The sequence below is a fragment of the Canis lupus genome, chromosome X, assembly GCF_011100685.1.
Source record: "Canis lupus familiaris isolate Mischka breed German Shepherd chromosome X, alternate assembly UU_Cfam_GSD_1.0, whole genome shotgun sequence".
In the NCBI taxonomy this organism is placed as follows: Eukaryota; Metazoa; Chordata; class Mammalia; order Carnivora; family Canidae; genus Canis; species Canis lupus.
Window position 1 is genome coordinate 66,095,324 of NC_049260.1, and position 22,422 is coordinate 66,117,745.

The window sequence follows — 22,422 nt, forward strand, 5'->3', positions numbered from 1 at the left end:
TGCTGGGTGTAGGATATATTTGCTGTCTTTTCTCTAGCTCCTTTAGGTGGAAGGTTAGCTTTTTTCCTTCCAGTTTTTGAATGGATGCTTGTATTGCGATGTATTTCCCCCTCAGGACTGCTTTTGCTGTCCCACAGATTTTGAACGGTTGTATCTTCATTCTCATTAGTTTCCATGATTTTTTTTAATTCTTCTCTAATTTCCTGGTTAACCCTTTCATCTTTAGCAGGATGTTCCTTAACCTCCACGTGTTTCAAATCCTTCCAAACTTCTTGTGATTTAGTTCTAATTTCAAAGCTTTATAGTCTGAAAATACGCAGAGGAAGATCCCATTCTTTTGGTATCGGTTAAGACCTGATTTGTGACCCAGTATGTGGTCTATTCTGGAGAAAGTTCCATGTGCACTTGAGAGGAATATGTATTCAGTTGGGTTTGTATGTAAAGTTCTGTATGCATGTGTTAAATCCATCTGGTCCATTGTATCATTTAAAGCTCTTGTTTCTTTGGAGATGTTTTGTTTAGAATACCTGTCGATTATAGAAAGCGCTAGATTGAAGTCACCAAGTATAAGTGTCTTATTATCTAAGTATGTCTTAACTTTGGTTATTAATTGATTTAAATATTTGGCAGCTCCCACATTCGGGGCATATATATTGATGATTGTTAAGTCCTCTTGTTGGATAGAACCGTTAAGTATGATATAGTGTCCCTCTTCATTTCTCACTACAGTCTTTAGGGTAAATTTTAGTTTATTTGATATAAGGATAGCTACCCCTGCTTTCTTTTGAGGACCATTTGAATGTACATCGTTCTCCAGCCTTTTATTTTCAGGGTGTAGGTGTCCTTCTGTCTAAAATGAGTCTCTTGTAGGCAGCAAATAGATGGGTCCTGCTTTTTTATCCAGTTTGAAACCCTGCGCCTTTTGATGGGGTCATGAAGCCCATTGACATTCAGAGTTACTATTGAACGATATGAGTTTAGTGTCATCATGATACCTATTCAGTCCCTGTTTTTTGTGGAATGTTCCATTGGACTTCTTCTTAAAGGGGAATTTTGAGAGTCCCCCTTAAAATTTCTTGCAGAGCTTGTTTGGAGGTCACATATTCTTTCAGTTCCTGCCTGTCTTGGAAGCTATTTATCTCTCCTATTCTGAATGAGAGCCTTGCTGGCTAAAGTATTCTTGGCTGCATGTTTTTCTCATTTAGAACCCTGAATATATCCTGCCAGCCCTTTCTGGCCTGCCAGGTCTCTGTGGTGAGGTCTGCTGTTAATCTGATATTTCTCCCCATATACATTAGGGATCTCTTGTCTCTTGCTGCTTTAAGGATCTTCTCTTTATCTTTGGAATTTGCAAGCTTCACTATTAAATGTCGAGGTGTTGAACGGTTTTTATTGATTTTAGGGGGGGGATCTCTCTATTTCCTGGATCTGAATGCCTGTTTCCCTTCCCAGATTAGGAAAGTTTTCAGCTATGATTTGTTCAAATACATATTCTGGACCTCTGTCCCTTTTGGTGCCCTCGGGAACTCCAATTAAACGTGGGTTTTTCTTCCTCAGGCTGTCATTTATTTACCTTAATCTATCCTCATGGTCTTTTAATTGTTTGTCTCTTTTTTCCTCAGTTTCCCTCTTTGCCATCAACTTGTCTTCTATATCACTCACTCGTTCTTCCACCTCGTTAACCCTCATCGTTAGGACTTCTAGTTTGGATTGCATCTCATTCAATTGATTTTTAATTTCTGCCTGATTAGATCTAAATTCTGCAGTCATGAAGTCTCTTGAGTCCTTTATTCTTTTTTCTAGAGCCAGCAGTAGCTTTATAATAGTGCTTGTGAATTGGCTTTCTGACATTGAATTGTAATCCTGATTTTGTAACTCTGTGGTAGAGAGATCTGTTTCTGATTCTTTCTTTTGAGGGGAGTTTTTCCTTCTAGTCATTTTTCTCAGTGCAGCGTGTCCAAAAACAAGTTGTATTGGGAAAAGGAGAAAAAGAGAGGAGAGAAAGAAGGAAAGAAAAGAGAAAAAGAAAAAAGCAAAAAGGAAGAAAAAAGGTAAAGAGAATAAAAAGAGAAAGAAGAAAACGGCGGGGGGAAGCAAACAGAAATCAAAAAGCAAAAAAAAAAAAAAATAAAGCACGGTGGAGGATCTTCTGATTCTGTATACTTTAAGTCCCTTGACTTCCCCTGGAACTTGTCTGTCTATCTGATCTTCTGGGGGAGGGGCATATTTTGTCTGATTTTCAGGTGTTAGCACTTGGGGGAGCTGCTCTGCCCCCTGCCTGGTGCAGGGCTCAATGGGGGTTGTTTACCCTGTGAGGCCCCAGGAGGAACAACCACAGTGGAGGCGGCCAGCTCTGGAGCCCTCGATTCAGCTCTTGCAGTAACTACAGAGCTCTCAGCCTGCAGGGGCCTGGATGCTCCAGGGGCGGGGCCGCTGATCTGCTCAGCTTGGGGTCGCCTGGTGGCAAGAGCGTCCTTGCTGTCCTGGGCCCTCCCGGCCTCTGCCTGTCCCGGGGGAGGCCAGATCCTGGTCTGTGTCCCCGGCGCCCTGTGCTCCCGGGCCTCCGCTGTTGGATTCGTGCTCCCGACCTTGCAGCCCCTCTCCGCGGAGCCTCTGCCCGAGCCCCTCTGAGCTGCTCCCGGATCCAGCTGTGAGCGCGCTGCAGCCCTTTAGGGAGCTCAGCCACGGGGTGTGGCGCGCTCTCCCTGGGCTGCAGGTGCTCTGTTAGTGTTCCTGGGAGCCTGAGGGCATCCCCGCCCCTCCTGGGGTCCTGCTCTAACTCCCTGCGAGCATCTTTCCCACCCGGAAGATTGGTGAAGCTCCTGCTCCTCTGGTCCGGGGCTTTCCTGCCCTGGGGTCACTCGCCCAGGCCTTAGCCTGGCTCCTCGCTGGGCCCCTCCCCCTTGGATGCCTTTTGTTTCTTCTTTTCTTTTTTCCCCCATCTTTCTACCTTGATAGAAGTGTGAACTCTTCTCACTGTAGCATTCCAGCTGTTCTCTCTTTAAATCTCAGGCCGAATTCGTAGGTTTTCAGGATTATTTGATGTTATCTAGGTAATTTGGTGGGGACAGGTGACTTGGGGATCCTACTCTTCCGCCATATTGCCCCACCTCCCTTTTTTATTTTTTAAAAACTTTTAAAAACTTTCTCTCTTTTAGAAAGAGAGCATGGTGGGGGTGCGCAGAGAGAGAAATCTCAAGCAGACTCCCTACTGAGAGTTGGAGCCTGATGTGGGGCTCAAGCCCACAACCCTAAGTCAAAGTCAAGAGTTGGACACTCAACCACTTGAGCCACCCCAGTGCTCCAAGAGGCCCTTTAAAAAGGGAATCTGTTTCCTATAGTGCTTTGAATCTCTTGGATGTTAGTCCCTTTGGTTTTTTAAAAAGGTAGACTTTGGAAGGCTCATCTCTACAGTGCAGATCCCAGGCATTGGGGTGTCAGATGTGGGCTATCAACCCCTCACTCCTCCAGGATAAACACTGGACTTGTTAGATCCTTCTCTATTGTGTGTTGTCTTGACAAGAGTTTGGGTTTTTGGGGAGATTTTGTCTTTGTCTCTCTTACTTGTCTCAATGTGATCTTTTTATCCTTTTTGTGTTGAAGCAGTTCATTTACTTTTCATATAGATTCATTCATGTTTAAGACTGTAATATCTCTGGTTATTTAAAAATTTTTTATATATTTTTATTGGAGTTCCATTTGCCAACATATAGTACAACACCCAGTGCTCATCCCGTCAAGTGCCCTCCTCAGTGCCCCTCACCCAGTCACCCCGTCTCCCCACTCACCTCCCCTTCCACTACCCCTTGTTTGTTTCCCAGGGTTAGGAGTCTTTCATGTTCTGTCACCCTCTCTGATTTTTCCCACTCATTTTCTCTCCTTTCCCCTTTAATCCCTTTCACTATTTTTTATATATTCCCCAAATGAGTGAAACCATATAATGTTTGTGCTTCTCTGATTGACTTACTTCAGTCAGCATAATACCCTCCAGTTCTATCCATGCTGAAGCACATAGTTGGGTATTCGTCATTTCTAATGGCTGAGTAATATTCCATTGTATATATAGACCACATCTTCTTTCAACTTTTTGTCTTGATAGAGTCACTTTATATCTAGTAATGCATTCTGTCTTAAGGTCTATTTTTTTAATACTTTAAAAAAACTTATCTAATATTAATATAGCTTGTGGTAGCTTTCTTTTGGTTGCAATTTTCCAGTATGCATTTACAATTTTCTTTCAGCCTTTCTAAATAGTTATTGTAGGAATGCCTCATGCATAGCATGTGACTATGTTTATGCAATCTGATGTCTTCATTGGCTTTTAATTAAATCATCTTATCCATTTGTATTTGTTAAGTTATTACCTTTAGAATTCTACAAACGTTTGTGGATTTTTTTGCTTTTTTGTTTTTTTGTTTTTACTTCTTCTGTTCTTTTATTTTCTTTCTTGTGGGTTTTTTTTTTTTAGATTATTTTTCCTTTTTATTTTTCTACACAACAAAGTTTCTTGATTGTGACTTCTGATTTTCTTTCAGGGATGAACCTAGAAGTTTTAACCTCCATTTCTTTTTGAGTGTGATCAATATATATTTACCCTCCATCTGAACAATATTGAGAACTTAGAATATTTTAATTTATGTCATCACCTCTTATACTATATTGATATTCAGAAATTTAGTTCTATTTTTAAAATACAGGCATAAGACCGTATTATTTCATCTATTCATTACTTATGTTTACCCACATATTTACTATTTTCTTTGGTGATCATTCCTTCTTGTATCTTAGACCTTCTCAGTAAAAATATTTTTTTCTGCCTCAAGTACATCATTTAAAATTTCCAAATCAGGAATGGAGGTCAGACACCAATGGCCAGTGATTTAATCAAACATGCCTATGAAATGAAACCTTTAAAAAAAAAAAACAAAAGAAGGGGCACCTGGGTGGCTCAGTCATTTGAGTGTGTAACTCTTGGTTTTGGCTCAAGTCATAATCTTATGGGTCCTGAGATAGAGCTCTAAATCAGGCTCCACACTCAGTCAGGAGTCTGCTTCTCTACCTCTTACTCTGCTCGTCCCCCTGCTCACATGCTCTCTCTCTGAATAAATAAATAAATCTTTAAAAAAGGCAACCAAAAGTATGGGGTTTGAAGAGCTTCCACTTTGAGCACATGGAGATGTTGGTAGGATCGTGCATCTGGAGACGGCATGGAAGCTACATGCCCTTTCCCCACACCTTGCCCTGTACATTTCCTCCATTGGGCTATTTCTGAGTTATATCCTTTAATAATAAACTAGTGATCAAGTAAATAAGTATGATCTAGTAAGTAAATAAACTGCTTAATGAGGGTGATTTCGTTGCAGACTAGCTTGGGTCTTATCTGTCTGAATGTGTCCCTATGCCCCCCACATTTTTGAAACAGAAATATTTTATTGAGTATATAATTCCCAGTTGGGTTACTTCCTTTTAGCACATTAAAGATATCTTGTACAATGCTGTTTTTGAGAAATCAAAATTTTATCTAATATTTATTCCTTTGAAGCTAATCTGTTATCTGGCTTTTATTTTTAAAATCCCTTCTTTGTCATTGGCCCTATGGAGTTTTACTATTATGTATCTAATTGGGGATTATTTTTTCTTTATCTTATTTGGGATATGTTGGATTTCTGAATCTCTCAAGTGTTTAGTTCAGTCCTGGAAAAATCGTGGCCATTCTATTTAAATATTATCCCTGCCCCTTTCTTTTCATTCTATATTATATATGTTTCATATTTTTATTTCTTTGCATAATTTCTTTAGATTTACCAGTTCACTAAATCTCTCAACAACTGTATCCAGTCTATTTAACTTATCTGTTGAGTTCTTTTTCTATAAAGCTTTTAATTTTAATTCCACTTTTATTTATTTTATTTTAATATACTATTTTATTCATTTCAGGTGTACAATATACTGATTCAACAATCTATACATTACTTAGTACTTATACTAAGTACTTTATACTTATTTAATATACTATTTTATTCATTTCAGGTGTACAATATACTGATTCAACAATCTATACATTACTTAGTACTTATCTTGATAAGTGTAATATTTAATCCCCATCATCTATTTTACCCATCCACCTACATACCTCCTATCTAGTAACCATCAGTTTATTTATATATCAATGTATTTACTGCCCATGATTTTATTCCATTTTATTCCTCTACTGTGGAAAATAGTATGGAGGTTCCTCAAAAAGGTAAAAATAGTACTATGCTATGATTCAGTAATCGCACTACTGGGTATTTACCTAAAAAAATTTTAAAAACACTAATTCAAGGGGATACATGCACCCCTATGTTTATTGCAACATTATTTGCAATAGCCAAATTATGGAAGTAGCTAATATGTCCATGGACAGATGAATAGGTAAAGAAGATGTGCTACACATAGACACACACTATATAATGGAATATTATTTAATCTTAAAAGGAAAGATATCTTGCCATTTGCAAGGACATGGATGGAGCTAGAGAGTATGATGCTGTTTTATTTTTATTTTGCTTTATGAAGACTGCTTTAACTATTTGGGGTCTTGGTCCATATAAATTTTAGGATAGTTTATTCTAGTTTAGTAAAAAATACTGTTAGTATTTTGATAGGGATTACATTAAATCTATACATTGCTTTGGGTAGCATAGATATTTTGACAATATTTGTTTTTCTAATCTATGAGTGTAGAAAGTCTTCCCATTTCTTAATGTCATCTAGTCCTAGTGCATCACACTTATTTTGGACCATTGTACTTTCATTTCCATTTGTTTCTACATAATTTTTTATTTCTTTGATTTCTTGGTGCACCTATTGATTGTTTAGTAGAATGTTATTTAACCTCCTTGTACTTGAGCTCTTTGAAGATTTTTTCTTTTGCTCAGTTTCTGGCTTTAGTACTATTGTGGTCAGAAAAGATGCATGGTATGACGTCAGTATTTTTTAATTTGTTGAGACTTGTTTTATGTCCTAATATGTAATCTGTTATGGAGAATGTTGCATGTGTTCTTGAATGTGTATTCTGCTGTTTTAGAATGAATATTTTGAATATATCTGCTAAATCCATCTGTTCTGCTGTGTCATTCAAAGCCACTGTTTCTTTTTGATTTTCTGTTTCGTTGATCTGCCCATTTATTGTAAGTGAAGTATTAAAGTCCACTATTCTTATTGTATTACTACTAATCACTTCCTTTATATTTGTTATTAACTGTTTTAAGTATTTGGGTGCTCCCATGTTGGGTTTGTATATATTTAAAAATACTATATTTTCTGTTTGGTTGTCCTCTTTGTTATTACATAGTGTCTTTTGTTATTCTTTGTTTTAACATCTGTGTTGCTCGATATAGTATTGCTACTCTGATTTTCTTTTGAGATCCATTTTTATGATAAATGTTTTTGCATTCCCTCACTTTTAATCTCCAGGTGTCTTTAGTCCTGAAATGAGCCTCTTGTAGGTAGCATATAGATGGATCTTGTTTTTTTATCTACTCGGTCACCTTGTGTGTTTTGATTGTAGCACTTAGTCCATTTACCTTCGAATTAATTATTGATAGATATTTATTGCCTTTTTGTTACTTGTTTTGTAGTTGTGTAGGTTTTTTTTTTTCCTTTCTTGTCTTGCTGTCTTTCATGGTTTACGGGTTTTTGTTAGTGATATACTTAGGTTCCTTTCTCTTTATTCTTATATATTACTGTTTTTTTTTAAATTTGTGCTTACCATTAGATTTATATATCACATCTTCTGTATGTAGCAATCTATAAAAAGTTGACGGTTACCTATATTTGAACCCATTGTTTACTCATCTGTCCCCACATTTTAGACAATGTGGTGTCATATTTTGCATCCTTTTATTTTGTGAATCCCTTCACTGTATTTACAAAGTTATTTATTTTTACTGTTTTTTTTTAAACATTTTGTAGCCTTACTTATCTTTCCTTTCCACTCAGAGTCCTCTCTAATATTTCTCGTAGGACTAGTTTAGTGGTTACAAAATCCTTTTGTTTTTGTTTGTCTTAGAAATTCTTTTTTTAATATTTTATTTATTTATTCATGAAAGACAGAGAGAGAGAGAGAGAGAGAGGTAGAGACACAGGCAGAGGGAGAAGCAGGCCTTGTGCAGGGAGCCTGTCATGGGACTTGATCTTGGGTCTCAAGGATAAGGCCCTGGGCTGAAGGTGGCACTAAACCGCTGAGCCACCCGGGCTGCCCCTGCCTTAGAAATTCTTTATCTCTCCTTTATTATCAATGATAGTCTTGCTAAATAGAATATTCTTGGCTACAGATTTTTCCCTTTCAGCTCATTTCACTTATCATGCCACTCTCTTCTGGCCTGCAATGTTTCTGCTGAATAATCTGCAGATAGATTTACAATGTTTCTCTTGTATACATATATCTTTTTATTTCTTGCAACCTTTAAAATTATTTTTTTATCACCATTTTTTTGCCATTTTATTATTATGTGTCTTTGTATGGACCTCCTTGGGATAAATTTATTGGGGGATGTCTGTGACTTCTCAATCTAGATTATCTGTTTCCTTCCCTAGATTAGGGAATTTTTCAGCTACTATTTCTTCAAAACACTTTTCTACCCCTTTTCTCTCTTTTTCTTCTCAGATTCATACAATGTGAATATTACTGCACTTGTTGGAGTCATTGAATTTCCTACGTCTGTCCTCATTTTGCATATTCCTTTTCTCAGTGACTCAGTTTGTTTACTTTTCATTACTCTGTCTTCCAGGTCATTAATTTGTTGCTCTGCTTCTTCTAGCCTGCTATTAATTCCATCAAGTTTATTTTTAATTTCATTCATTGTGTTCAGCATCTCTTATCGGTTCATGTTTGTCTATTTGTTAAGAATTTCACTGATATTCTCCACTCTTTTCTCAAGTCTAGTGCATATCTTTATGATAGTTATTTTATTTTATTTTTTTTATTTTATTTTTTTTATTATTTTTATTTTATTTTTTTAAAGATTTTTTAATTTATATATTTTGATAGACACACACACACACACACACAGAGGCAGAGACACAGGCAGAGGGAGAAGCAGGCTCCATGCCAGGAGCCCGACGCAGGACTCGATCCCGGGACTCTAGGATCACACCCTGGGGCAAAGGCAGGTGCTACCGCTGAGCCACCCAGGGATTCCCTGATAGTTATTTTAAATTTTGTATCTGACATATTACTTATATCTGTTTCTCTTAGTTCTCTAGCTGTGGTTTGGTCCTGTTATTTCATTTGGGACATATTTCTCTTGATTCTTCATTTTGTCTAACTCTCTGTGTCTGTTTCTATGTGTTAGGAAAGTCAGCTAGATCTCTTGCTCTTGAAACTAGTGGGTGGGGTGCACACTTTTATAGTAAGGTGGCACTGGTGTGCGCTGAAACCAGGGCTATCTGTAGTTGGTTCAAAAAGCATGCATGGGTAGGGAGCGTAGTTTTAATAAAAGTGTGCTCATTGTCCCTAGGATGTGATGAGCCACTACTGCCAGGACTAAGGCCCCACAAAATGTGCAGGTCAGGGGATGCATTGGTGGTAAGGTTTATGCTGGTCTTCTCAGAGAGGGGACCTGCAGTGCTGGGACTGAGGCAAGCATGACTGGAATGGGTAGATCTGCTAAATCGCAGGGCACAGGGCTTGTAGTTCCTGTCAGGATTGCACTGATTCCCTCAAGAGGCCTTGTGTTTTGCTGAGGGGTAGGGAGGGAAATGGTACCAGCCTTCTCTTTTATTTTATTTTATTCCTGTAAGGGCCTCCCTGGGATCCCTGCCTATGTGGGATGTGTTCTGAGCTGAGTAAATAACTTTCCTTACCATATGCCTCAGGTGTTTTTTTTTTTTTAAAGATTTTATTTATTTATTCATGATAGTCACAGAGAGAGATTGAGGCAGAGACACAGGCAGAGGGAGAAGCAGGCTCCATGCAGGGAGCCCGACGTGGGATTCGATCCCGGGTCTCCAGGATCGCGCCCTGGGCCAAAGGCAGGCGCCAAACCGCTGCGCCACCCAGGGATCCCACCTCAGGTGTTTTTCACACTGCTGCTTCTACCTTGGATCTCAGCAGGCTGCTTGTGCTGTCTCCTTAAGGGTGGGATTCAGCTTCCTAATGCCCTCAGGAATCTCCCAGAGCCAAGACAGCTTTTTTTTTTTTTTTAAGATTTTATTTATTTATTTGAGAGAGGGAGTGAAAGAGTGAGCATGAGCAGGAGACAGGGGTAGAAGCTGACCAGACTCCCTGCTGAGCAGGGAGTCCAATGTGGGGCTTGATCCCAGGACCCCAGAATCATAACCTGAGCTGAAGGCAGATGCTGAACTGACTGAGCCACCCAGACTCCCCTTCTAATTCACTCCTAAGTTGAGGATGTAAAACATTGAGATGCCAACTTATAGGGTCCCCAATAAGATTGCGTACCTCAAGCTTTTTCTAGGTTTTGTTTCCTGATTGCATACTGCACGAACCATCTATTTTAAAACAAATGATGACAAGGTAAAAAGCTGGCTTTATAGTTTATCTCTGTGTTTCTGTTTTATTTTGTTTGAGGCTTCATAATAGTCTTTATAAATAGCTTAGTGGATCTTTCCTTCCACTTAAGATTTTTAAAAATATTTTATTTTTATTTATTTGATAGAGAGAGTGTGCACAAGCACAGAGAGAAAGGGAGAAGCAGACTCCCTGCTGAGCAGAGAACCTGATGTGGGGCTTGATCCCAGGACCCTGAGATCATGACCTGAGCCAAGGGTAGATGCTTAACCGACTGAACTGCCCAGGCATCCCAAGATTTTTTTTTTAATATTTTATCAGCAGTTTTAGTTGCTTTTAGCAGGAAGGTTGATGATTTCTCTTTTGCTATACTCCTTGAAAAGGAAGTCCAGCTATTTTATATTTTTAACATGAACTTTTCTTTGCCTCTAGCTCCCCATATATACTGCACCACCTCTGCAGTCTAAATATGTTGAAGAGCAACCTGGTCATTTACAGATGGGCTTTGCATCCATCCGCACTACAACTAGTCATTATATTGGCTGGTGCAAGGTAAGTAAGTTCTAATAGTGGTTTAATGTTGGAGGTTTCTGATTTATTTAGACAGGAGATTCTTTGGCTGCATTTGGTATTGATAGAAGTTACTCAGTGACATTCACCAGGTGAATGGGTTGATCTGGAGGCCCTAACACACTTTCATTCTCATCTTTAGTACCTTGTCACAAAGAGCTAGAAGGCTGGGTTCAGCTAAGAATGTTGACTAACGCACCTACGTGTGGCCAGAGGCATGGTGATCTCAGCATTGTCAGATACTTACAAGAGATCCTTGGCAGAATTTACCAAGCTTCTTATTTATCATCAGATGTCCAAGAAAGGCACTTCTAGAATATTCTATTTTAAGTCACAAAGGCCAACCTAGTTTTAAAAGGAATGGAATTAGATGCCACCTCTCAATATGAATAGCAGCAAAGAATTTGTGGCCATATTTGTAATATTTAATCTACAATAACATTACTGTATAGATTAAGATAGTTCAGCAAGCATTTATGTTATTTTTCATGTATAGTTGTTTGGCTGTTTATAAGAAGTTGTGAAAGTATTTCTGAATTGTTCTTTTTTTGGCTAAGCAAAATGTTAACTTGTTGAGTTTAGCTCATAAGACCATTCTGAATATAGTCAGCTATTGGGAAAAACAGAATTCAACTTACTTTAATATTTAGCCTTTAGTCAGCATTATCCAACAGCAGAGTGATGGAGTAAGCTGATAAAATATTGATGTTTTATTATCTTCACATCAACAAGGTGTGTTAGCATCAGCATCAGCATCTCCAATGTCAGTGTTGTAAGGATAATGCTGGTACCATTGTTTTCATCATTCTGGCCTAATTACCACACAACTTTTTCTCAAATATAACCCTTGTTCTTTTTTGTTTCTAATCCATTCTTTAAAAATATTCTAATGATTTTATGAAACACTAAATGTGAATTCTAGTTATTCCAGATGATATTTAAAACATCTGATGAATACATGGTGTTAGTTTTTAAAATTTTTGTCTGTCAAACAACTTTTTCTAAAAGATTTTATTTATTTATTCATGAGAAACAGAGAGAGAGAGAGAGAGAGAGAGAGAGAGGCAGATACATAGGCAGAGGGAGAAGCAGGCTCCATGCAGGGAGCCTGATGTGGGACTTGATCCTGGGACTCCAGTATCACACTCTGGGCCGAGGGCAGGCGCTAAACCATAGAGCCACCCAGGCATCCATGTCAAACAACTTTAATAGTTTAGTTGTATCATACACTCCTAATAGTTTGATCTGAAAGGAAAACATATTAACTAATAAGGATTTGAATCATGCCCCTAATGCTATATGCCAACAACTGGATGATTCATACTTAAGTCTCCTGAGACCTAATATACCATAGTGTTCTTAAATTTGTTTTTAGTGAGGTAAATTGTTCTGAGAGATCCTTAAATTGCTATTGTTACTATCACCTAATTTAAGACTAAAAGAACATTTATTTTGTTAATATGTTAAAGTGAATAGATTGAAAAAGGGCACTTTGAATGTATTTCATCTTCACTGTAAAAAGCTTTTTCTTGGAGATCCCTGGATGGCTCAGCAGTTTAGTGCCTGCCTTTGGCCCAGGGCGTGGTCCTGGAATCCCAGGATCCAGTCCCACATCGGGCTCCTGCGTGGAGCCTGCTTCTCTCTCTGCTTATGTCTCTGCCTCTCTCTCTCTCTGTGCCTCTCATGAATAAATAAATAAAATCTTAAAAAAATCTTTTTCTTTCTAATTTTCTCCTAAAAACATAATCTGTTCTTTAAAAATTACTTCTGACTCAAATTGCATTCTGCATTAAACTTAAAATATTATAGGGCAAATTCAGTTCCTACTCCTCTCCTTAGTGTTTTGAAATTTAGATAGCAGTGACCTACAGTGATAAAAGTGAATTTGTAAACAAGCTAAGGAAAACTTCCCAAGATAAGTGACTACTATTCTTCCTCAATAGCTACATGATTTTCAATCAGCTGGTCAATAGGTATTATAACCTCAAAGGTGAGGTTTTCTTAAGAGACAGTCTTTAAAGAGAAGTAACTAAGTGGCAGTTAAGGTTTATGGTGGTTTGTACAGCTTGAAACCACAATGAAGAGATGAACCTTTACATCTCTGATTTCTGTGAAAATATCTGAGACAAAGTTACTAATACCAAGATATAACAATAGTAATGACATTTTTTCCTAATATAATTATTTCTGTGTTCTTTGCTTTGAAAATCTTTTTTTGTTTTTATCCCATGGTTCCATGGCAGCTAGTTCAGAGATGGAGATCATATATTTCAGTTATATTTTCTGCTTTCTTCAGTAGAGTCTAGCATGACTACGGGCAGTTACTGTAGATAAATAATTCTCTGCCTTCATTTGTCTTCTGATGTAATTAAGATAGTACCTACCACTCAGTAAATGAGTGTAACCATATTTCTTATATTCAAATAAATTAGTTAGAAATAGGTAAAAGAGCAAATTTGATTTAAAATTTTAATCACTTCAGTGGGTTAATATAATCTTGGTTTGTAGAGAATTTATATTCTTATTTAAAAATAATATAAACACTAGGGATCCCTGGGTGGCGCAGCGGTTTGGCGCCTGCCTTTGGCCCAGGGCGCGATCCTGGAGACCCAGGATCGAATCCCACATCAGGCTCCCGGTGCATGGAGCCTGCTTCTCCCTCTGCCTATGTCTCTGCCTCTCTCTCTCTCTCTCTCTGTGACTATCATAAATAAATAAAAAAATTAAAAAAAAATAATATAAACACTAGCCTATATAGGATGGTTTCTCTCCTGAGATAAATGTCTTATTTAGATTTGTTTTCTCATTCTAATTCATACTAAAAAAAGAAGATGAAGTACTTTCTTTAGGCTTGCTGTTACTACTTTCTTCACAAATCATTATGTCATTGCTGCCACATCCTTATTAATCAGATGTTGCTTTTCAGCAGAAATATGCCTCTATCCATGCTTTATTTAAATTGTATTCATTTTTCTAAGTCTTTATAAAATAAGATGATAAATCATTGTATTTCTGCAATAAATTATCTGTGAGATGCTCTATAGGCATTACTTTACCTGTTTATATGAGGAAAATAGTAAACAAGTATTATCCATGTTAAATAGAATGAAAAGCAAGAAATGAAAAGAAGCTAAGTTCAATGAGTATTCTCATGTGAATAAATAGGGAAGTTAGATTTAGACTTGGGTCCAATGCTAAGTCAAGATTTTAATATGGTCTCAGAGATGTGGACTATTTGATTTAATTATCAACATCTTCAAACATGCAGATGTCCTTTTTTTTTCTTTTTGCTTAGGGTGTTTATGTGTTTATGAAAAATGGGATAATGGATACAGTACAATTTGGAAAAGGTAGGTGAGTTAGCCATCCATAATTAGAAATGCACTATTATCTTTTTAACTTGCAAGGTGTAAATATGAGAAAAATAAACGTGGTTATTCATTATCATGTTTTACCAACTGAGAAGATACTCCGTATAGCACTTTATGATAACAATAACAAAGTAATAGTACCTATGATTTATTAAGCAATTATTATATGCTAAGGCACTATGATAAGCATTTTATAATTTATCTAATTTAGTTTCGTACCAATTCTAAGAGTGTGGGTATTATAATTATTCCTTTATTTATTTGAGAGAGAGAGAGTGCAAGAGCAAGTGTGAACACAAGGTGGGGAGGAGCAGAGGGAGAGGGACAAGCAGACTTTGCACTGAGCACAGAGCCTGAGACAGGGCTCTGTCTCACAACACTGAGATCATGACCTAAGCCAAAACCAAGAGTTGGACATGCAACCAGCTGAGCCACCCAGGTCACCCTATAATTACTCCCTTTTTACAGATAAGAAAACTAAGATGTAGGAAGGTTAAGTAAGTTGTTAAGGTCACATAATTAGTAAGTGGCAGTGCCTAGACTCAAACTGAGGTCTATTTTAGCTGCAAAGCCCCTATTATATACTCAAAGCATAAATTAGAAACATGTCTCCATTGTTATCAATTAGTTTAAATAGGTGCTATTTGCTGTTAAAATACTTAGAATTTTGCTATTTATTGCTAGGAGACTAGAATTTTGCTATTTATTGCTAGGAGACATTAATACCAATCAGTCACTCTAGAATATTTGAGATAATGTTAGGAAGCAATTGTATTTGACTCCTTAGTGTGATGATAATGGTATTTGGCGTAGATATTTCTTTCTAATATTCTTAGCCTAAGCCAGTTGTTGAAATAAATGTGTATGGGAGACAGAAAGATCAGCTAAAATTTTAAATGTCTCCATGATGTTGATTACCTATACCTGTATTATCATTACTTGAGGTATATAGGAATTATTTGCAAATTATATTCCTCATCAGTCTTGAGGAATATGATTAAATAAGTTATTGCCATTAAATAACTAACTGTGATAGAATCTGTTTTTCGGGGTTGCATGGAAACAGAAATAATTTAAATATATAAAAAGCCAAAAAATCTAGACTTGTGACCACTCTTCATCTACTTTTGGTCTAGGCTCACTTCTCATCCTGATCATTGGTTTTAACTAAGAGTAATGGTGCTCTGGGTATTGGGGAGTAGTGGCAAGCAGGGTCTATAAGCTACATGTATCCCTAGTCAATTATTCAAAATTCCTTAATAAAGTATTTATTTCTATTTCTACTTGATCCTATCAAATTTGAGCAGATAAGGCCAGAAGCATCTCCATTAGAGAAATATAATACATACACAGTCAGGCATTTACTTTATAGTAATCCATGCTTATATGTGAACTGTAGCATCATATTTCATTAGAGAGTAACATTTGCCTGTATTAAAAAAACAATTGTTAAATCAGCTATTGAAGGAAGATTTTATTTTGTACAAGTAACTATTTTAACTAGCTTTTTAATTCACTACTCAAATCATTGTTTTGCGTAGCATTTTTGAAGAGTATTTAAACCATCTTCTATCTTAGCAAATCTCTTTAGCATTTCTGCATCATATATAGAATGCCTAATTTAGTAAGCCATTTATATTAATTTTTAACTTATTTCTTTTTTTATAAATTTATTTTTTATTGGTGTTCAATTTGCCAACATGTAGAATAACACCCAGTGCTCATCCCGTCAAGTGCCCACCTCAGTGCCCGTCACCCAGTCACCCCCATCCCCTGCCCACCTCCCCATCCACCACCCCTAGTTCGTTTCCCAGAGTTAGGAGTCTTTCATGTTCTGTCTCCCTTTCTGATATTTCTCATTCATTTTAACTTATTTCTTAAAAGATGTGTATGTATATCTGAAGAATCCACCTCGAGATTTTCTTCCAAAAATTGGAGTGATTACTGTTTCAGGATTGGCAGGCTTGGTTTCAGCAAGAAAAGGTAGGATTTAAAAAATACATTCTTTTTCTTTCAATGCCACTATATTCTGAATTTGACTGTCATGGTAAAACCTCATCCTTTATTGAATATTGTTAGGATAGGGTTCTGGGAGAATGTTTAGATTCTGCTGTATAGCATGTTTATTTTTATAAAGCCTTACTGTATTTTAAAAAATATAGCTATTTTAAGATGTTTAACATCATAAGTTACTAGGTAAATGTAAATGAAAATCACAGAGACATACGACTACATACTTATTGGAATGTCTAAAATTATAAAGACTGACCATACCAAGTATAGTCAAGAATATAGAGCAACTGAAACTCTCATACACTGGTGGTAGGACTACAAAATCATACAGCCATTCCAGAAAACAATTTGATGGTTTCTCTTATAAAGTTAAATATACTCCTATCATGAGACCAAGTAATCTCTCTCCTAGGTATTTACACGGGAAAAATGAAAAATCTGTACATAAATGTTTATAGTAACTCTTTTTATAATTACCAAAAGCTGGAATTCACCTAAATGTCTTCCAAGAGTAAACTGTGGCACATCCAAACAAAGGTAATATATTCACTAATAGCAGCAATATACTATTGACACATGTAACAGTCTTGATAAATAGGACATTTAGACTGGAAACCAGTCTAAAAAGTTATATATTCTGAGATTCTATTTATATAACTTTCTCAAAAAGAGAAAACTATAGTAATATTAAAATAAAAATACAAGTCAGTGGTTCCCAGGAGTTAGGAGTGGGAAGGTGTGACTGTAAGGGGGTAGCATGAGATTTTTTAAAATATTTTATTTATTTATTTATTTATTTATTTATTTATTTATTATAATTTAATTAATTAATTAACTAATGAGAGAGAACAAGCAGGGAGGAAGGGGAGAGGGAGAAGCAGACTCGGCTGAGCAGGGAGCCCAATGCAGAGCTCAATCCCAGGACTCTGGGAACATGATCTGAGTCAAAGGTAGATGCTTATTGAACTGAGCTACCCAGGTGCCCTGAGACTTTTTTTTTTTGACATTGATAGAACTGTTCCATATCCTGATTTTACTGGTGGTTACATGACTCCATACATGTATTAAAATTGATAGAACTATAGATCAGAAATGTTGAATTTTCTGTATGATAATTTAAAATAAACTTTAAAGGTATATAGTTACTCCTATTAAAGTTATAATTTATCATTTTGTTTCTCATCTTTTAGATAACTTTATTTTTTTAAGATTTTTTTAAATTTAAATTCCATTTAGTTAACATAGAGTATAATATTAGTTTTGGGTATACAATGTAGTGATTCAACAGTTTCATACAACACCTAGTCCTCATCACAATAAATGCACTTCTTAATCCCTATCTATTTAGCCCATCAACCCTACTCATTTTCTCCTCTAGTGACTATCAGTTTGTTCTCTATAGTTAAGAGGCTGTTTCTTGATTTTTCTACTCTTTTTTTTCCACTGCTTATTTGTTTTGATTTTTAAATTCCACATATGAGTGAAATCAAATGGTATTTGTCTTTCTTTAACTTATTTCACTAAGCATAAACTTTCTATTTATCCTGTCCTTGCAAATGGCAAGATTTCATTCCTTTTTAGGGCTGGGTCATACTTTTTTGTGTATGTAGGTATCTGTGTATATATATCATACACACACACATATGTGTATGATATGTATACATGTCACATATCACATCTTTATCCATTTGGCACTTGATGGATACTTGAACTGTTTCCATAATTTGGCTATTGTAGATAATGCTACTGTAACACTGGGATGCATGTATCCCTATGAATTAGTGTTTTTGTATTCCTTGGGTAAATCCCTAGAAGTGCAATTGTTGGATTGTAGAGTAGTCTATTTTTAAATATTTGAGGAAATTCCATACTGTTTTTCAAGAATCTCCACCAGTTTCCAATACTGACAGCAGTGCAAGAGGGTCCCCCTTTCTCCACATCCTGACCAACATGTGTTGTTTCTTATGTTGTTAATTTTAGCTATTCTGAGGTGTTGTAGTTTTGATTTATATTTCCTTGATGATGAATGATGTTGAGTATCTATTCAAGTGTCTGTTAGCCAACTGTATATCTTGATGGAAAAAATATCTATTTATGTCTTCTGCCCACTTTTTAATTGGATTATTTGTTTATTGAGTATTGAGTTTTATAAGTTCTTTATATATATTAGATAATAACCCTTTATCAGATATAACATTTGCAAATATCTTCTCCAACTCCATAGACTGCCTTTCAGTTTTGTTGACTGTTTTCTTTGCTGTGTAGAAGCCTTTTATTTTGATTAAGTCCAATAGTTTATTTTTGCCATGGTTTCCCTTGCCTTTGAAGACATATCTAGAAAGAAATTGCTATAGCAGATGTTGAAGAAGTTACTGCCTCTTGTTGTCTTCTAGGATTTTCCTGGTTTCCTGTCTCACAATTAAGTCTTTAATCCATTTACAGTTTATTCTTGTGTATGGTATAAGAAAGTGGTCCAGTTTCATTTTTTTGCATATTGTTCTCAAGTTTTCCCAACACTGTTTGTTGAAGACATGGTCTTTTTTTCTACTGGATACTCATTTCTTCTTAATTAAATCTTAATTGACCATATAGTTGTAGGTTCATTTCAATTCACTTCCATTAATCTGGGTATCTATTTTTTTGCCTGTACTGTGTTGATCACTACAGCTCTATAACTGGACATCCAGAATTGTGGGGTCTCAAGCTTTGCTTTTCTTTTTTGGCTGCTTTGGAAATTTTAAGATGTTTTGTTCTAGCCCTGTGAAAAAATGTTGGCATTTTGATAGAGATTGCATTAAATGTGTAGATTGCTTTAGGTAGTATAGACATGTTAACAATATTTGTTCATTCAGTCCATGAGCATGGAATGTCTATTTCCTTCTGTCCTCTTTAGTTTCTTTCATCACTGTTTCATAGTTTTCAGAGTAAAGGTCTTTCACATCTTTGAATAGATTTATTCTTAGGTAACTTATTTATTTTATTTTATTTTTAAGATTTAAATTCAATTAATTAACATATAGTAATCTTGTTAGTTTCAGAGGTAGAGTTCAGTGATTCATCAGTCTTATACAATAGCCAGTGCTCATTACATCACATGCCCTCCTTAGTGTCCATCACCCAATTAACACATTCCCCACCCCTTCCCTTCCAGCACCCTTAAGTTTGTTTCCTATGATTAAGAGTCTTTAATGATTTCTCTCCCTCTGATTTTGTCATTTTCTTTTTCCCTCCTTTCTCCTATGATCATCTGTTTCATTTCTTAAATTCCACATATGAGTGAGATTACACAATAATTGTCTTTCTCTGATAGATTTATTTTGCTTAGGATAATACTGTCTAGTTCCATCCATGTTATTGAAAATGGCAAGATTTCATTTTTTTATGCCTGAGTAGTAAGTATTCCATTGTGTGTGTGTGTGTGTGTGTGTGTGTGTGTGTATATATATATATATATATATATATATATATATATATATAGCATTTTCTTTTTCCATTCATTTGTTGGTGGACATCTGGGCTCTTTCCATAATTTGACTATTGTCCACATTGCGGCTATGAACATTGGGGTACAGGTGCCCCTTTGGATCACTACATTTGTATCTTTAGGATACCTAGTAATTCAATTGCTAGATCATAGGGTAGCTCTATTTTTACCTTTTTGAGGAACTTCCATAGTGTTTTCCAGAGTTGTTATACCAGCTTGCATTCCTGACTTGTTAATTTTAGGCATTCTGACTGGTGCAAGGTGGTATCTCATTGTGGTTTTGATTTCTATTTCCCTGCTGCTGTGTGATGTTGAGCATTTTTTCATGATGACATAATACTATATGTGGAAAACCCCAAAGACTTCACATCAAAATTGCTAGAACTCAAACAGGAATTCAGCAAAGTGGCAGGATATAAAATGAATGCATAGGAATCAGTTGCATTTCTCTACACTAAAACTGAGACAGAAGAAAGAGAAATTAAGGAGTCAATCTTATTTACAGTTGCAACAAAAACCATAAGATATATAGGAATGAACATAACCAAAGAGGCAAAGGATCTGTACCCAGAAAAGTATAGAACATCATGAAAGAAATTGAAGAAGACACAAAGAAATGGAAAAACGTTCCATACTCATAAAATGGAAGAAAAATATTGTTAAATATTGTTAAAATGTTAAATGTTAAATTGTAAAATGCTACCTTGAGCAATCTATACATTCAATGCAATCCCTATGAAAATACCACCAACATTTTTAACAGAGCTGGAACAAATCATTCTAAAATTTGTATGGAATCAGAAAAGACCCTATTCAGGGTCTTTGAAAAAGAAAACCAAAGCTGGTGGCATCACAATTCCAGACTTCAGGCTCTATTACAAAGCTGTAATCATGAAGACAGTATAGTAGTAGCACAAAAACAGACACATCAAACAATAGAACAGAATAGAGGGCCCAGAAATGGACCTTCAACTCTATGGTCAACTAATCTTTGACAAGGGTGGAAAGAATATCCAATGGAAAAAAGACAAGTCTTCAGCAAATGATGTGGGGAAAATTGAACAACCACATGTAGAAGAATGAAACTGGACCACTTTCTTACACCGGAACAAAAGTAAATTCAAAATAGTAAAAGACCTAAATGTGAGACAGGAATCACATCAAAATCCTGCAAGAGAGCACAGGCAGCAACCTCTTGCTAGACACATCTCCAAAGGCAAGGGAAACAAAGCAAAAGTGAACTATTGGGACATCATCAGGATAAAAAGCTTTGCACAACAAAGAATACAGTTAACAAAATCTAAAGATGGCCAACAGAATGGGAGAAGAGTTTTGCAAATGTCTCATAGATAAAGTCCTAGTATCCAAAATCTATAAAGAACTTATCAAACTCAACACCAGAGAACAAATAATCCAATCATGAAATGGCCAGAAAACATGAACAGACATTTCTCCAAAGAAGACATAACAAATGGCCAAGAGACACATGAAAACATACTCCTAGGTATTTTATTGTCTTTGGTGCAGTTGTAAATAGGATTTGTTCCTTAATTTCTCTCTCTGCTTCATCATTATTGGTGCAGATGCACAGATTTATGTACATTGATTTTGTACGTGTGACTTTACTAAATTTGTCTATCTGTTCTAGAAGTTTTTGGGGGGTGTCTTTCAGGTTTTATATATATATTACTATGTCATCTGCAAATAGTGAAGGTTTTACTTCTTCCTTTCTAATTTAGATGCCTTTTATTTCTTTTTGTTGTCTTATTGGTGTGTCTAAGACTTCTAGTACAATGTTTAATAATAGTGGTGAGAGTTGACATCACTGTCTTATTTCTGACCATAGAAGAAAAGCTCAAAGTTACTGCCATTTAGGATGCTATTAGCTATGTTTTTTTTTTTTATATGTGGCCAAGGTGATGCTGCTCTCACAAAATGCATTTGTAAGTTTCCCTTTCATTTCTCTTTTTTTGGAATAGTTTGAGAAGAATTGGTATTAACTCTTCTTAAATGTTTGGTAGAATTTGTCCATGAAGTCATCTGGCCCTGGACTTTTATTTGTTGTAAGTTTTTTGATTATTGATTAAATTTCTTTACAGGTTATTGGTCTTTTCAAGTTTTCTATTTCTTTCTGTTTCAGTAGTTTATATGTTTCATAAGTAGTTTATATGTTTCCGGGAATTTATCCATTTCTTCCAGGTTGTCCAATCCATTGGCATATAGGGCTTTATAATATTCTCTTACAATTTTTTGTAGTTCTGTGGTGTTGGTTGTTATTTCATTTATGATTTTATTTATTTGGGTCCTTACCCTTTTTCATAAGTCTGGCTAGAAGTTTATCAGTTTTATTATTTTCTCATGGAATCAGCTCCTGGTTTCATTGATCTGTTCTATTGTGTTTTTAGTTTCAGTATTATTTATTTTTGCTCTAATCTTATTTTCTTCCTTCTGCTGATATTAGGTGTTGT

At 36.0% G+C, this 22,422-nt stretch overlaps 1 protein-coding gene across 5 annotated transcripts in view; it reads left to right on the forward strand.

Moving 5' to 3' along the window:
* The window catches only part of APOOL (apolipoprotein O like), a 102,659-nt gene that overhangs the window by 37,603 nt on the left and 42,634 nt on the right, over window positions 1-22,422 (forward strand). For 4 of the 5 annotated variants that reach the window (XM_038587803.1, XM_038587804.1, XM_038587801.1 and 1 more), the window contains 3 exons: window positions 10,949-11,068; window positions 14,382-14,436; window positions 16,342-16,440. In XM_038587803.1, coding sequence (XP_038443731.1) covers window positions 10,949-11,068; window positions 14,382-14,436; window positions 16,342-16,440 — 274 coding nt within the window. The remainder of the gene's footprint in view (window positions 1-10,948; window positions 11,069-14,381; window positions 14,437-16,341; window positions 16,441-22,422) is intronic. The other variant, XM_038587802.1, reaches the window with a different exon arrangement.